The 17,916-nt window shown below is 39.0% G+C and overlaps 1 protein-coding gene across 1 annotated transcript in view; it reads right to left on the reverse strand.

Moving 5' to 3' along the window:
• Window positions 1-1,434: 1,434 nt before the first annotated feature.
• The window catches only part of LOC142103901 (nicotinamide N-methyltransferase-like), a 30,716-nt gene continuing 14,234 nt past the window's right edge, over window positions 1,435-17,916 (reverse strand). Inside the window, exons 2-3 of the mRNA XM_075188265.1 lie at window positions 5,902-6,109; window positions 1,435-1,984 (exon numbers count right to left, since the gene is read on the reverse strand). Coding sequence (XP_075044366.1) covers window positions 1,555-1,984; window positions 5,902-6,109 — 638 coding nt within the window. The 3' untranslated portion in view covers window positions 1,435-1,554. The remainder of the gene's footprint in view (window positions 1,985-5,901; window positions 6,110-17,916) is intronic.

Genomic DNA, 17,916 nt, shown 5'->3' on the forward strand with positions numbered 1-17,916 from the left:
TCACTTGAGTCTCAAAACCCAAAGGCAAAATATAGTATTAATGGCATTATAACGGAAACTACTGAGGACGAAAGTCTATCTAGGAGTCACTATTTTAGGTTATTTAAAGGCAGGTAAGTACTGTAACAAAGCAATGAGAAAGACAAGTCAGATGCTTGGTTGCATAGTGAGAGGAATCAGTAGCAGACAGAAAGAAGTAATAATGCTATCGTATAGGTCATTGTACGGCCTCATCTAGAATACTGTGCTCACTTCTGAAGAAGGATATAAATACATTACAGAATGTACAAAGATGGGCAACTAAAATGGTGCATGGCCTACAGCAAAAAGACTAAAATATCTTAATATGTATAGTTTATAGCAGAGAAAGAAAAGGGGGATATGATAGAAACTTCCAAATATGTGTAGGGTTTTAACAAGGTAATGGAAGGAATCATTCTTCAAAGGAAGAGAAGTATTAGAACACAAGGACATGCACTGAAACTGGAGGATAGTAGATACGTGGAATAGTCTCCCATCGGAGGTGGTTGAGGCTAATATAGTAGAACAATTTAAACATGCTTGGTATATAAATACGGATATCCTTAAAAGGACTAACAATCAAATAGGGCTTGAGGCTACCATAGGTTAAAAATTTGGCAGACTAGAAGGGTCAAGCAGTTCTTGTCGGCCGTCAAATTCTATGTTTCCAAAGTTTAAAACTGAACAATTTTTTTGCTACAAAACCAATTGCTTTGAATATATTATAGTATACAGTATAATTTTCATTTATCCACTCCCTAAATGATACTTTACTTATGCAAAAAAATGATGTGAGGAACTAAGCTATTTTCTTACATTAAAGAAAATTATTTTGTTTGTTTTTATTTTCTATCTGCTACTACCAGACAATACAGTTTTGAGAAGGTAAGTTGGTAATCACCAATCACACTCCTGGAGGGACAATATTCTTTGAACAGCCAGGAAGCCGAGGCAGTCTTAATCTACAATTGATGAGATGTTAATCTGTCTATTAATTAGGCCTTCTAAAGTTTTTTTTATTTTGCAGTATCCTGTGTGACAGGACAAGTGTTATTCCTTCACGGGTCCAAGATGACTGTAGAGCTTGTTGTTATAAGTAGATAATATAATACAACTGGATGGGTGGGAGATCAGATGTGCAATGGGTGGGAGATCAGATGTGCAATGTCAATAATGATTAATGATAATTTTGATCATTTTATTCAAACCTGGATAAATTGTTACACAAACACAATGCACAATTTAATTTTTTGACCATTTATTGGCTAATGTTACTGCATATGGATGATGATAGTAATTCTTATTCTTATTAAGTTATTTGGAAAAGTTTTTAAGAATAATTTAACATAATTCACACAGTTTCAAACCTAACTATGTTATAATTTATAATTATGCTTAATTTAATGACTTAAACTTGTCTGGAATACATAACATTTAAGAATTATAAATAAGAAATCTCTAATTTAGTCTTTGAAAAATACACATTAAGATGGACAAAGAAACTGCTTAATTAGTGAAATAGCCAATTTGGTTCTAAACCTCACTCACTTTTTGGGCAATGACAAAAACAAGTTTCTCGTAGTCTGCAAGATCAGAGGTAGTTATTCTCTCCAGGTTCTCATAATGTTCAATTTTGTACCCTTCATCACTTAGAGTCTTTCTTAAAAAGTTGTCATCATAGGTTAAGACATGATACTTGTGATCCCCAATTTTAAAATAGGAAGCATTAATATCTCCATATATTATAAGATACCCTCCTAGTTTAATTAAAGAGGATATATTTTTCAGGTTTTTGCAGTAAGTGTCCTTGTCCTTACTAATAATATCCAGCCCCCATATGCTCGTTACACAGTCGACTTTTGGCAGCACTAAGGGATCCGTAGGATTATCTTTGCTGAAGTCACATTTCACCGGTGGTTTCACTTTGCTTCTCAGAAGGTCTTCTCTTTCTTGCCATCCATTACTGGAAAATATAAATAAACATGTTTCTTATATAAGTATCCATAGAGACAAGGGGACAAGGTACTAGGAGTATAGTTAAAATGTAAATTACGTTAACATGGAAACACTGCTACAATGCTATATTTTTAATTGCATATTGTTGAATCTATTTTCAGTACCTAATACTAAGGTTGTTATCAGTCTTCATCTCCCACAAAAAAATATAACAGTGTTCGTGGATTCGGACAGATTTTAGAATGCAAATAAATATAATTATAGAATGAAGTTAATAGTAAGAAAGACCATTACAGAAAGTCCAAAGAGTTTTTGATTCCATTATAACTGATAAGATTTGGTAGGGAAAGTGCTAATATGGAAATTCTAGAGGAGACAGGTAAATAGTTCATATGAATAGTCTGTTATCTTGAACGGTGAATCCTATTACATACATCATCCTCATACCGTTTTTCATGGTGGTTCACACAGGAACAGTCAATAGAGAGGTAATGTAAGTAAAACACACAAAATCATTACCTGATAATGTTGTGTGTAAGAGATTGAGAGAAGATCTACTAAAGCCAAACCGCAGGAAAAATTCAGTTTTACAAAGTGCCACATGCAAAATTATCATCCCAACTTTTTCAATTAATAGAAAGCTCTGTATTTATCAATGTGGCATTTGTCAAACCACTGAAAAAAGAGACCAAAAGTCACACAAGAAAAAGAGAGGTGGTTGTGAGAGGCGAGAAAGCTTAAGCTTATCTACCAAAAGCAACTAAATAGTTTAAATGTTACAATACCCCTCCTTCCAGTGTGCAACAGGCCATGTTAGTCAGCATCTGGCTGATCCTCTATTGGGGAGCACAAATAAACATTTGGGACCGCACAGCTGAAGATGCCTGGCCCAATTCTAAGTAGCATTGAGCCCCACCTGTTACCCCGTGCTGGTGGATACCAGGGACATCAAATACCTTTGCTCCCTTGTAGTAATAACTTAGTGTTTATTAATAAATAATTGTGCCTCCTTATATGGATTAATAAATAATAGTACTCCTTTTATTTAATGCATTACAAGTATGTTAAAATTATTTTCTGTAGTGGGATGAATGTATACTTGCCTACCATCCTCAAATTTTCTTGATTCATTGGAAAAATTATTTTTATGCACACTATCTGATTTCTCGAACTCTCCTTTCCTGCTCTCTGACCTCCATCTTCTCTCCTTCAGTTGATGAATCCCTCCCCTTCTCCCCAAATCCTCCCTCACTAAACATAGTCTAAAAATACCAATCTTCTCTTTGTTGCCTGAAGCTCTCCTCTCCCCAATAATCTCTCTGGCCTGCCCCAATCAGACAGTCTCCCGCTACAATAATACCCTCACCTCTTAAGTCTTCTGCTCTTGCCACCCCTTTCAGCTCCCCAAATTCCAAATTACAAGTTTGTCACTCCTAATAGTCCCAATTTCTACAAAAATGGTCTTGCACCGTTGAATGTCATTAGAGGAATTCTCGCTCACTCTCCAATTCATCCTCTATTCCTACAGTTCCACCCTCTCCCTTGCCAAACAATCCTTCTTAAGGTCTCTCATCTCCTCCAAGTTTCCCAACCCCTTCCGACCTCTTTGCCATCTTAAATGACCTCTGTCCAGCTCCCCCTCCCACCCTCTTCTTCACTCTCTCTGAATTAGCCTCCTTTTACCCCCTGCTCCGCCTCTCACCCAGTCCCTAATATGCTCCACCCCACCATTGATTATGAAGTCCATGCTTTTCTAATATACTCTCCCACCTCACTTCCTCTACTCTAATGTCTCCCTCCAACTTGCCCACCTCTTCGATTTATCCCTCTCTATCAGCATCTCCACCTCGTCCTTCAAGCATGCTCTCATCTCAACATATCTAAAAAAAAAAAAACACTCTTGACCCTGCCTTACTCTCAAATGACCACCATATCTCTCCTTCCCTGTGCATCCAAAATACTGGAGCAACTCATCTACAAACAACCTATGGCCTTAGTGACACTATTCTGTCTTGGTTTACCTCCTACCTTTTTAACAGTTCCTTCTCCATTTCTACCTCTAACTCCTTCCTCTGCCACCCTTCCCATTTTCCGCAGGGCTCTGTCCTCAGCCCCCTGCTCTGTGCATATACTCCATTGAACTTATCAGCTCATTCAGTCTCCAATATTAACCCCCATATCTACCTCTTCTCCCCTGAACTCTACCCCTCCTTCCTCTCTCAGGTGTCCAGTGCCTCTCTGATGGCAGCTTCCAGGAAAGAACTACTTAGCTTGGGTAGCATTTAGAGACAAACCATGTCTGACCAAGCAGCTTAGTCCAGAGAAGACAGGTCATGAAGTACAAGCTGAAGTCAATGGATTGGAGAAGGTAGAATAGAGATGGACGAAGCTGACGTCAAAGGATTGGAGAAGGCAGAATAGTGGGGGACAAAGCCAAAGTCAAAAGACTGGAGAAACTAGAATCATGATGTACAGTGAAACAAAACAAGTGTTCTTCAATGCTCTGACAGCTGTCATCTGGAGCTAGTGTTGTGAATTCTCACATGAACAGTTCAAAAATTGACCTTATTGCCTGCACCATCCTTGACTCCTACCTCTCCTTCACCCCCATATGCAATCCCTCAAGCAACCCACTCTCTCAAAATCTCCACAATTATTGCAACCTCCTCCTGACTCCCTTCCCCCTCACCTGCCTCTCTCCTCTTTAAGCTATAGATGTTGCATCAAGATTACTCATCCTCTGTTGCTGCTCCACTTCTACATCCCCTCTCTGCCAAACCTTACACTGGCTCTCTTTCCAATGTAGAATCCAATTTAAATTCCTCAGCCACACCTTCAAATCCCTCACCCAGTCCTCCCTGCCCTACATCTCCAATGACTGCCACCTCACTTCCTCTTTGGTAACCTCATTTCCCATTCACCTCCAAGACTTCTCCTGTGTTGCACCACACCTCTGAAATGCTCCCCCTTGTACTATCAGACTCTCCTGCTGACTGAAAACGTTCAATCATTCCCTAAAATCTCACCTGTTCATTAAAGCCTACCAATCCACTGCCCAAAACCTCCCCATCCCTCAAAAACCTCTGCTTTCCATGTAAACCTCTTTTTTTTCCGCCCCATCCCCAGTAGATTGTAAGCTCTTACGAGCAAGGCCCTCACTGCTGTGTTGTCATGTTGCTGTTCTTGTTTACCCATTCGTCCTACCTGCTGTATAAAACTGCAGAACTCTTGTGTCATATAAAAAAAGATAATAATAATATATCAAATTGCAGCTTTATTTTGCATTACTTGATATTTTCATTTGGACCACTGCCGGAAAGTAGGTTTCTATTTAATATTTTAAAAGGAGAAAAACAAAGGAGATGTTCACATTTAATTTCAGCTTATATGAAATACGACTTTTGCGTTTATTATTAACTGTCAAGAAAATATTAGCTTTTGCATTCTGTATATGTCCCTTTATTACATTATACTGTTTTAAATAGGGTAATACCACTTTAGCATTTACTACTAAAACTGGCAAGCGACACATCTATACATTACTGTGGATGAGAGCAATTATGAAAAAGCTTGGAGGACACCTGCGGGTAAATGTATCAAGCTGAGAGTTTTCCGGCGGGTTTGAAAATTGGAGATGTTGCCTATAGCAACCAATCAGATTCTAGCTATCATTTTGTAGAATGTACTAAATAAATGATAGCTAAGCTTGATACATTTACCCCCTGGTTGTACCACATTTACACTCATGAAATTATAAAAGCATATAACAAATTTTGAAGCTTTATAACTATATTAGTCCTGCTAACTTCTTAGTTTAATATTGTTCTATTAAAATAAATTGTTTTTATTTCTGCTTGTCCTGTTCATTGTTATTGTGATATTATAAGATAAATAATAAAATTATATAAAAATGTGACGCCAAACCTGCTTCCCTTTAACTGTTCTGTGATTGTTGAGGTATGAGTCCAGTCAAAGGCGTCTGTATCTTTATTTATCCATTTTTCCAATTCCTTGATGCAAAAGTCATTAAATTTTAGAATTGTAATTTCTTCCAAGAATTCACAGATTGGAAGAAGGTGATGGATGATGGGGCCACAACTAATGTCAATCAAGGTTTTTCCTGCAACATAACCTAAAAATAGAGACCCATACATACATTATGTTAGTATTAGAATATATTTACTGTACCAACATATGTTCTATTACATTTCCTTTTCTTTTGGATTTAGTTGGGTGATAACTAAATCACTATTATTCATTACCTACTGTATCTCATGCCGTTAAAATGAAATTCAGCATTGTATGAACAGCCATCAAACTATATTAACAACTGTATATATATGAGACATAGGTGAAATCAGAAGGGAAAGTAACATGACCAATAATTCATAGTTAGAGCTACAATCGAAACCACACTATTTAAAACATAAATTATTGACAGTATTCAAAACAGTCATAGCTGCCACATAAGAAAGGTCCAGTATGTTTTATATCCAGGCAGCCGGACAGGAGATTTAAGGAGAAAGGAAATTTGCAACCCCACAGGGCATCCCATTATTTCAGGAGTCAGTTCCTAAACTACAAATGTATATTCCTACATTGATTCTTTTCTCTAGACTCGTGTTGTGTCTATCCAATCATAGACTGACTTTGCTAACTTGTGTATGGAATGTATTGAACAGGAATATTTTTGGGTAGCATGCTCAGTGCAGATTTACTGCTCTATGGAAAACATGTTAAGGATTTTTTTTTTGTTTGGGATGGGATTCTTGTATTGCTTGGTTGCACCTTAACCTTAATAGTAATCATGTTAATTTTAAGTTTACCAGAACTTTTCATTCTACACTGGTCAAATTCCCGGAAATACAGCTCTTGGTCAGTTTTGTGTCCATGCCTTTCATTAAAAGTTCAATTCTAACAGTTTTTTGAATTGTAAGAGTAATCATCTAAAGTCCTGGAAAAAACATTCCTAGAAGGCAACTTCTTAGAATTTGCATAAATTGTTCAAATGACAAGTTTTTCATGAACAAGCAGTAAGCGATCAATTTAAGTCTGTGAATCTACGATCCACATAATCTGAGGTTGAATAGTTAATGTGATTTTCTCTCCTCAGACCTATTAATCATTCTAGTAGGAATGTGATTGATTGAATGATATCCTTCCTTTCAAAGTATAATGCTTTTTCATATATATATATATATATATACACACACACTAACTGAAGTACCCATCATTGCTCATGTTTAAATCTTCAAGTTATTAAGTTAACAATGAGTTGGATGTTATCCAAATACATCCAGTGGAAGGCCCAGAACTGGCTCCACTCATCAAAATTCTGGCCAGCATTCACTAATGGTAGGTGTGAGTGAAACCTCAACCTCCTCATATGTCTTCTGGCATCCAATGCTACCAGTCTGTGAAAGTTTCGTCCAAATCCATCCAGAGAAAGACTCAGTACAGGCTCTATGGGTCAAAGTTCTGCTCAGCGTACACCAATGGGAGATCTGACATGGACCCCAATCCCCCTTAAGCCTGGCCAGGATCCAACTGGACCACCTAGCATTGGTTTCATCCCAAGTGGTGCAGAAGTGCCGAAGATATTTGCCAACAAACAAAGAAACAAATTTCTTTTATATATATATATATATATAGATGGTTTCCAAATCGATTCAGTGTAAGGCAAAGAACAGGCTCCTCAGGTCAAAGTTCTGGTCAAGGAACACCAACGGGATGTCTGACCAGTGCCTGAAACCCCTAGTCTGTCTTCTGGTATCCAATGTTACCAGTCTGTGAAGTTATCGTCCAAATTTATCCAGAGAAACCGAAAGGCTCAGAACAGGCTCCCAGGGTCAAAGTTCTTCACAGTGTACACCAACGGGAGGTCTGACTGAGACCCAAACCCCCCGTAAATCCTGGCAAGGTTCTAACTGGACTACCTTGCGTTGGTTTGATCCCAATCAGTGCAAGGGTGTCCGAATGCATAACTGGAAAGGCAAACAAACCAAATCCATCCAGTTAATTGCTCAGAACAGGCTCCCAGGGTCCAGCGTACATCAACGGGAGGTCCGACCGGAACCCTAACCTGCTTAAAACCTGCCCACGATCCAAATGGACTTCCTGGCATTGGTTTCATCCCACTCTGCAGTAATAGTCAGCATATCGATGCTGACTACACCGACAACACTTACCACTACATCTGGAGTCCTGCTGGCTGCTTCCACAACAAGGATCCATCACGACTCTTCACTGAAGCGACTTCAATCAATCCCAAAGACGGAAGACGCCGGCTGCACTGGATGACGTCACTGACCTCGCTGACGCTGTTCACGCTGCTCTTAAGGGGGTAATGTAACTATGGGGCCATGTACAATGTACTTTAGAAAGGGTAGTACATTGTACATGGCACCATAGTTACATTACCCCCTTAAAAGCAGCATGAACTGCGTCGGTGAGGTCAGTGACGTCATCCAGTGCAGCCGGCGTCTTCTGTCTTCGGGATTGATTGAAGTCGCTTTAGTGAAGAGTCGTGATGGATCCTCATCGTGGAAGCAGCCAGCTGGACTCCAGATGTCGTGGTAAATGTTGTTGGTGTAGTCAGCACCGTTGTTCTGTACCCCATCCCCACTCGGTGCAGGGGTGTCTGAATGTATAAATGGACAAACAAGCCAAATCCATCCAGTGGAAGGCCCAGAACAGGCTCTCCAGGTCAAAGTTCTAACCTGCGTACACCAATGGGAGGTCTGACCAGGACCATAACCACCTAAAAGGTCTTCTGGGAAGCAATGTTAAAAGTCTGTAAAGTTTTCATCCAAATCCATACAGTAGATGGCTCAGAGCAGGCTAACCAGGACAAAGTTCTGCCTAGTGTAAACCAACGGGAGGTCAATCCAAGACCCTAACACCTTTAAATCCTGACCAGGATGCAAATGGAACACTCGTTGTTAGTTTCATCCAACATGGTGCAGTGGTGTTCAAATTTATAATTGGACAGACAAACAAGCCAAATCCATCTAATGGAAGGCCCAGAACAGGCGCCACAGGTCAAAGTTCTGGCCCGCATTCACCAACGGGAGGTCCGACTGGGACCTTAATCACCTAATATGTCTTCTGGGATCCAATGTTACCAGTCTGTGAAGTTTTTGTCTGAATCCATCCAGTTGAAGGCTCAGAACAGGCTCCCCAGGTTAAAGTTCTGTCGAGCGTACAACAACGGGAGGTCCGACTAGGACCCTAACCCCCTAAAAATCTGGCCATGATCCAACTGGACCCTCACGTTGGTTTTATCCCAATCGGTGCAGGGGTGTCCAAATGCAAACAAACCAAATCCATCCAATGGAGGGCCCAGAACAGGCTCCACAGGTCAAAGTTCTGGCCAGTGTAAACCAACTGGAGGTCCGACTGAGACCAACACCCCCTAGTATGTCTTCTGGAATCGAATGTTAAAAGTCTTTTAAATTTTCGTCCAATTCCATCCAATGGAAGGCTCAGAACAGGCTCGGTGGGTCAAATTTCTGTTCAGTGTACACCAAAGGAAGGTCCGACAGGGTCCCTAAACTCCTGAATATATGCCTGGGATACAACTAGACCACCTTGCGTTGATTTTATATGAATCAGTACAGGGGTGTAAAAGATATTCGCCTATAAACAAAGAAACAAAGAAACAAACTATTTCTATATATATTACAATTGTTTACAACCAAAAAATTATGTTTTCAATTTCTGATGCTCTATCGATTTGTTGCGTTGCTGCCTTTTAACAGATTACTTTTTCACTACTAAAGAACATTTGCAACTTTATATTGAGAGCAGTGGAAGATATTCCTCAATTAACAAACAAACATATAAACAAGCGAATGTCCTCTTTTATATATATATATATATATATATATATATATATATATATATATATATATATATATAGATTAGCTGAAGTACCCAGTGCTGCCTGGGTTTAAAGTTTCAGCCTGCAGTGCCGAACACTTCTCCAATCGGAATAACTTGGCGTCAGCATGGTGATCCAATCGGAGATTTGCAGCATCAGCTTCAAGATAAGTCTGTTTATTGTACAATCGGTTTTGCAGAAATTCGGTTTATATTCGTAGGGCTTGTCGATGTCTGATTTTTCTGCATAGATCAAGCGTACCCAACCCATGTTACCAGTCTGTGAATTTTTTATCCAAAGGCATTCAGTGGAAGGCTCAGAACAAGCTCTCCTGGTCAAAGTTCTGCCCAGCATACACCAACGGGAGGTCCAATCGGGTCCCTGACCCCCCTAAAAACTGTTCACCTCGCGTTGGTTCCATCTCAATCGGTGCAGGGGTGTCGAAGATATTTGCCAACAAAGAAACAAATAACTTCTTCTTTTATACATATCGATGTTGTCCAAATTCATCCATTGGAAGGACCAGATCAAGTTCACCGGTTTAAGGTTCTGACAATTGTACAACAACAGGAGGTCCAACAGGGACCTTAACCTTCCCCTAAAAACTGGCCATAATACAACTGCACCAGCTCTCGTTCATCCCAATCGGTGCAGGGTAGTGCCCGAATGCATAAACGGAAAGACAAACAAACCAAATCCATCCAGTGGAAGGCCCATAGCACGCTCTGGGTCAAAGTTCTGGTCAGTGTTCACCAATGGGAGGTCTGACTGGGACCTCAACCCCCTAACATATCTTCTGGGATCCATTTTTGCCATGCATGAAAAGACCAGGGGGTAAATGTATCAAGCTAAGAGTTTTCCGCCGGTTTGAAAAGTGGAGATGTTGCCTATAGCAACCAATCAGATTCTTGATGTCATTTTGTAGAATGCAATAAATAAATGATAGCTAGAATTTTTCAAACCCGTCGGAAAACTCTCAGCTTGATACATTTACCCCCAGAAGTTTATTTTCAAAATTGGTGCACATATACTCCCATAATTCCACAATCAAGATATTTTTTTTGTTAAGGGGACGTCATAGAAGAATAAATAAATTATAATTTTTATGAACTTGATTAAAATAGAGTTAAGAATAAAGCGAAATATAAAGGTGCTTGTGAATAAACAATCTGTAACATATTTAATGAGGTTGGAAAAAGACACCAGTTCATCAAGTTCAACCTATTTTGAATCTCCTGCGATCCCTCACTTATATCTGAAATTGATCCAGAGTAAGCAACCGCCAATTTGTTTCAATTTTGAAAATCCCCCCAGACCCAATATTGCAGTCCTATTTTTACCCTATATCCACTACTATCCTTCATTTTAATTAATGGTCGTATCCCTGAATACACTTTTCGGCAAAAAAAATTCTTAAACATATCTATTGAATCTGCCATCACAACCTTCCCTGGCAGTGAATTCCATATCTTCACTGCCCTTACAGTAAAGAACCCCTTCATTTGCTGGTTGTGACATTTGCTCTCCTCTAACCTTAGGGGGCGACCACGTGTCCTTTGTATGAGATCTTGGGGTAAAAAGTTCCCATGAAAGTTCTCTGTATTGACCCTTAATGTATTTGTACATAGTAATCATATGTCCTCTTAGACGGCTCTTTTCTAAAGTAGTTATGCCTAAACTGGCTAACCTTTCCTCATACCTTATCAATTTTGTTGCCCTTCTCTGAACCCATTCTAGTTCCAAATTATCCTTTTTATAGAGTGGTGCCCAGAACTGTACTGCATATTCAAGATGAGATCTTGCCAACGGCTTATACAGTGGCAAAATTGCACTGTCTTCCCTTGCATCTATGCCCTTTTTGTGTATGCCATTACTTTATTTCCCTTGCGGCTGCTGCTTGACGTTGAGCACTATTGCTAAGTCTACTGTCTAGGAGCACGCCCAAATCCTTTTCCATTATAGATTCTCCTAAATTAATTCCATTTAATTTATAGATTGCGTTCTTCTTTTGATCCCTAAATGCATAACCTTACATTTATCTATGTTAAACCTCATATTCCATTTGGCCGCCAATCCTCCAGTTTATTTAAGTCCCTCTGTAGAGAAGCTACATCTTGCTCTGATTTTATAACCTTATAGAGTTTAGTGTCATCTGCAAAACTAGAAACATTACTCTCTAAACCATCACCAATGTCATTAATAAATATATTAAAAAGGAGTGGCCCCAGCACAGAATCTTGAGGTACTCCATTTAAAACTTTTGACCAATTAGAAAATGTTCCATTTATCACAACTCTCTTTTCCCTATTCTCTAACCAGTTTTTGATCCAAGTACAAATGTTGTTTCCTAGATCCAGTTCCCTTATTTTGTAAATCAACCTTTTGTGTGGCACTGTATCAAAGGCCTTTGCAAAAATCTAAGTAGACCACATCTACTGTGCTGCCCTGGTCTAAGTTCCCACTAACTTCCTAGTAGAAACTAATTAGATTAGTTTGACATGACCTATCCCTCACAAATCCATGCTGATTCCCACTAATAATCTTATTGTGCACCAAGTAATCCTGAATACTATCCCTTAATATACCTTCCAGTAGTTTCCCCACTATTGATGTCAGGCTTACAGGTCTATAATTCCCTGGTTGTAATCTTGTCCCCTTTTTAAACAACAACACCACATCTGCTATTCGCAAATCCCTTGGTACTGAGACTGATGAGATTGAATCTATGAAAATTAAGAATAGCGGTCTAGGTATTTCTGAGTTTAGCTCCATAAGGACCCTTGGGTGTATGCCATCTGGACCTGGAGCTTTATGTATCTTAATATTTTTCAGTTGCGTTTGGACTTCTTCCTCTGTCAACCAAGTATTAATTAATGGTACGGTTTCATTTCCATTTTTATGTATTATTCCTACCATTTGTACCTCTCTTGTAAATACTGAAGAAAATAAATTGTTTAATACCTCTGCTTTTTCCTTTATCAATTCACCCATCTCACTTCTTAGGGGTCCTATATTATCTTTTTTAATCATTTTGCCAATGATATACTTAAAAAACTTTTTGGGGTTTGTCTTACTTTCTTTTGCAACTTGTTTTCCATTTTATAAGTTAGCCAATCTAATTCCCTTTTTTTTATGTTTTATTACATTACTTGTACCTACATAAGGACTCCTCAGACCCTTCAGACTTATACAATTTAAATGCACACTTCTTACTTTGCATTTCTTCCCTTACCTTTTAATTTAGCCACATTGGTTTAGGGTTAATTCTTTTTCGTTTATTTCCCTTAGAATGAACTTATACTTATATGATTTCAACAACATTTTAAAGACACCCCACTTTTCTTCCATATTTTTTCCTTCAAAAACGTTGTCCCAGTCTATGCACTTTATAAACTCCTTTAGCATAGTAAATTTGCCTTTCTAAAGTTTAAAGTCCTAGTTGATAACTTATACCGTTGCTTCTGGAAACTAATTTCAAATGAGACCATATAATGATCACTATTTCCCAAGTGTTCCCTTACTTGAATATTTGATATTACATCTACATTATTTGTTATTACTAGGTCCAATATAGTCTATTTCCTAGTCGATTCCTCTACAAATTGGGATATGTAATGGTCTAGCATGCTCAGAAACCCTTTTCCCCTAGCTGTACCACAGGTCTCATTACTCCAATTAATGTCTTGCCTCTCCCCCCCGAAGCCTAATTTAAAATCTCCTCCAACCTTCTAACCATCATCTCCCCTAGCTCAGCAGTTCCCTCCTCATTTAGCTACAATCCATCTCAACAATAAAGATGGCAACTGACTGAGAAATCAGCCCAGTACTCTAAGAATCCAAAACCCTCCTTCCTACACCAATCTTTTAGCCATGCATTAACCTCCTAATTACCCGCTGCCTCCCTGGACTAGCGCGTGGCACAGGTAGTATTTACGAAAATACTACCTTGGATGTCTTTGCCTTAAGTTTGCGACCTATATCCCTGAAATCATTCTTTAGGACACACCTTCTTCTTCTAACTCGGTCATTGGTGCCAACATGCAGGAAAACCGACTGGTCAATCCTAGCCCCTCCCAACAATCTGTCCACCCGATCCGCAATATGCCGAGCCCGAGCACCCGTGAGACAACACACTGTTCGGCATGCACGGCCCCGGTAACAGATTGCCCTATCTACCTTCCTAATAATTGAATCCCCTACCACCACAATCTGCCTGGGTCCCTGAGTAACTTTGGTCCCCTCTATGCTGGAGAGACCATTCGCCTGGTTGCTAGAGGAAGCAGTCTCATCCAACTTTACCAATTCTGAACTGCCTTTCACAGTATCTATATCCAATCTGGCAAATCTACTGGGATTGCTTAGCTCAGAACTGCCTCTTCCTCCCTCTGATACCCCTAGTAACTGTTACCCAGCTGCCCAACTGTGCATCCTCCTCTGTCTCTGCTCCACCCTGCTCAGTTAACACATCAACGGTGAGCTGTAAACTCTGCTCCAGGTTGGCAATCTCTCTCAATGTTGCAATAGTCTGTTTAGATCAGTTACCTGGGCTTCCAAAGAGACCAATTGCTCACATTTCTCACAGAGGTATAAACCTTAGAACAATTGTTCCACGTGTGCATACATTGGACAAGATATACATTTAGTGAGATCATCAAGCCTGCTACCACTCATCTTATTATGGCTAACCTAACTTCTTATAGCCTGCAGTGAACTCGAGAGTACTAACCTTTGCTAGCCACTTACCAGATTAAACCCCTTCCTGGATTCCACTCCTTACTGGATCTAACTCCACATTTTAAACAAACAGCACTTCACATCAAACGGCAGTGGAAATCACAAGCTCAATGAAATCGCTTACCACCACCTGTTAAATAGAGCTTGCACTAACCAGCTGTATCAACTAATGCAACTAAACCACACCCACTAGCTGTAACAGAAAAAAAGACACTAAATAAACACACAGAAAATCAAATCCCTTTCAATAAACACTCAGAATAACTCCCCAATATATATCACTCTCTCAACACATCTCAGCAATCCTTACTGGATTTAACTCTATATTTTAAACAAACAGCACTTGGTCCCAGGGTCCAGCCACCTGAAGCATGCAGTGCCGGAGGCTGGTATGGACGGGTTACCAGGCACTGGAACCCCCCATTCAGTTTGCCTATGGGGAGGTGGATCCTGGCCAAGTTTGAGGGGGGTTAGGGTCCCAGTCGGAACTTCCATTGGTGTATGCTTGGCAGGACCCTGTGAGCATTTTCTGAGCCATCTACTGGATAAATTTGAACAAAAACTTCACAGACTGGTAATATTGGATCCCAGAAGACATACTAGAGGGTTAAATTCCCACTTAAACTTCCCATTAGGGGTACGCTGGCCAGAACTTTGACCCGGGGAGCTTGTTCTGGGCCTTCCACTAGTTGGATTTGGATGACATCTATATATATATAAAATAAGAAGTTTATTTGTTTCTTTGTTGGCAAATATCTTTGACACCCTTGAACCGATTGGGATGAAGCCAATGTGAGGTGGTCCAGTTGGATCGTGGCCAGGATTTAGGAATTTGGACCTCCTGTTGGTGTATGCTTGGAAGAAATTTGGCCCAGGGAACCTGTACTGGGCCTTCCTCTGGATTGATTTGAATGACATTAACATAAAAACAAAAACGACACTGAGCAGCCAACTCATGGGTGTGTTGGAAGAGCTGCTAAGCTGCTAATTATTTTTAAAATGTTACATCCAACAAGTATATATAAATAATGCGTGCTATGTATACAATGTTTATAGCATTTAAAGAGTATGTACACCTACACTATTCATAGTTTGCTGAAAAGCAAAGCTGCAAACATGCTTATCAAGAACTTGCTCCTCACCTTGACTGAGATATAGATAGTGGAAGGAACAGAATGTTCTCAAACTGGCAAAGTTACATGGCTGGTAAGATTTTAAAAAAAAATCACAGGTCCACTCAGACTTTCATAAAGTGTATGCATTGATCCAAAGGAAGGCTAAGCAAAGCCCTTAATATATGACAATTGACAATTTTGCCCCACCAGGGGAAACAAAATTCCTGTCTGACCCCTGACAAGGGGAAAATAATTCTTTCTGATCAAAAAATGGAAATAGGATAATTTACCTTATTCAATCATTTCCATAATATCCTCTACTAATTATAGCTATAGATATTATTTCTTCTAAAATAGGCATCCCATCAATTTTTAAATGTTTCCGGTTAGTGACTTTTACATCACTACCTCATGTAGTAATGTAGCTCATGGTGAAATTGTCTTGCTTCCATTCACAGTTGATGACCCCCTGTCCTCTATATGGTCCTTGGTAAACTAACTTCTTAGTTTATCATTATGTTTTAATATAATTATCTTGATTTTCTGTGTGTCCTATTCTTTTTGATTGTGATACTTTTTCAGTGATAATATAATATAATATAATATATATAAGCCTAGCGGCGTGTATTAGTGTGTGTGTGTGTGTAAAAAACTATTTTCTTAGAAAGGGCTCATCCAATTGACCTGAAATTTGGTATACTGACATTATTCGACAAAAAAATGATAATAGTGAAGTCAGTTAACTTCCATCATCCCCCCTTTCCCCCGTGGGAGGTATAGTAAAGGCTAAATTTACCAGTTGAGGGCTCAAACTCTTGACCGTGTGGGTATTTATTTACCAGAGCCTGTGTTTGGTCATGGACAATTGTATGTCGCATTTTCACGAGTACGGAGAAGCAGTGATGTGAAAGTGCAGGTTAGGAATACTGCCCTTCAAGTAAGATTGATTGAGCACAGCGATAAGGTGTTTAGCAGAAATGTTGTGTATCGAGAGGTTTTAGAACAGTAAGACGATGGAGATTAAGGATGTGGCGATGAAGATGAAGGATGAGGTGATGGAGAAGAATGATGAGGTGGTGACATGTGGACAAAACCACGTTAAAAAAGGGCGCTTACGTCGGGAAGTAACGCTCTTCCCCTGAGGAGGCCTGGCCTAGCCCCAAATGCATGACAAGAACCTTTTTAACACCTAAAGTAGCTTGATTTGACTAAAATGCTTGAGTATCATGCACGGGTTAACTTGTATAGTATAATACATTAGTGCAAAATTGAAAGTGTCTCAATGGAAATTGTGAGGAACAAAAATGGAAATGTGACACCAAACCTGTTTCCTTTTAACTCTGACATGAGTGTTAAGGTGTGAGTCCTGTCATAGGCATCTGTATCTTTATTTATCCATTTATCTAATTCCTTGATGCAAAGGTCATTGAAATCTAGAATTGTAATTTCTTTAAAAAACAATCACAGACTAGAAGAAGTTGAAAGATGATTGAATCAGGACTAATGTCAATCAGAGATTTTCCTGTAACACAACCTAAGGATTGAGACCTATCCATGTATTACGTAAGTATCAGTATATATTTAATGTACCAAGAAGTTCTCCATTTTCTCGTTATCTGTCGTATTGAATAAAAGAGATGATTGGGTGATATCAAAATCACTATTATTCATTACCCATGTCATACTATTTGCTGATCACCATACTTTGCAGTAGAGATGAGCAAAATAATACTATATGATAATATAGAATTTTAAAACAGATAATTATATTTATAATAAATTTAGCAATGTGACACTCCCTACTGATCTCTTCATAGCAAACATGAAGTTATAATAAAGTTTTCATGTAGTAATTGTGAATATTTAAGGTTGATATCAGGCTTGATCATGAATTATCCATTAGATTATTCATTAGGACAATGATACTCAGGAGGCGTCCTGATGAAGTCCTATTGGATGAAACGCGTAGAGGTGACTATGGATACTCTCTGATTTCGAGCTGCTGCAGATAAAGCCGTTCGTATATGGATATCAGATTTGAGCTGTTATACTATTTATGCCTGAATATTTTTACCATCTGGTACGAGCATTTTTACTGTTTGAAATAAAACTTTTAAACTTGGATAATACACCATGGAAGCGCCCCTTCTTTTGTGATATTTTAGGAATATATATATATATATATATATATATATATATATATATTAA

This window comes from Mixophyes fleayi, chromosome 1 (assembly GCF_038048845.1).
Source record: "Mixophyes fleayi isolate aMixFle1 chromosome 1, aMixFle1.hap1, whole genome shotgun sequence".
Lineage (NCBI taxonomy): Eukaryota > Metazoa > Chordata > Amphibia > Anura > Limnodynastidae > Mixophyes > Mixophyes fleayi.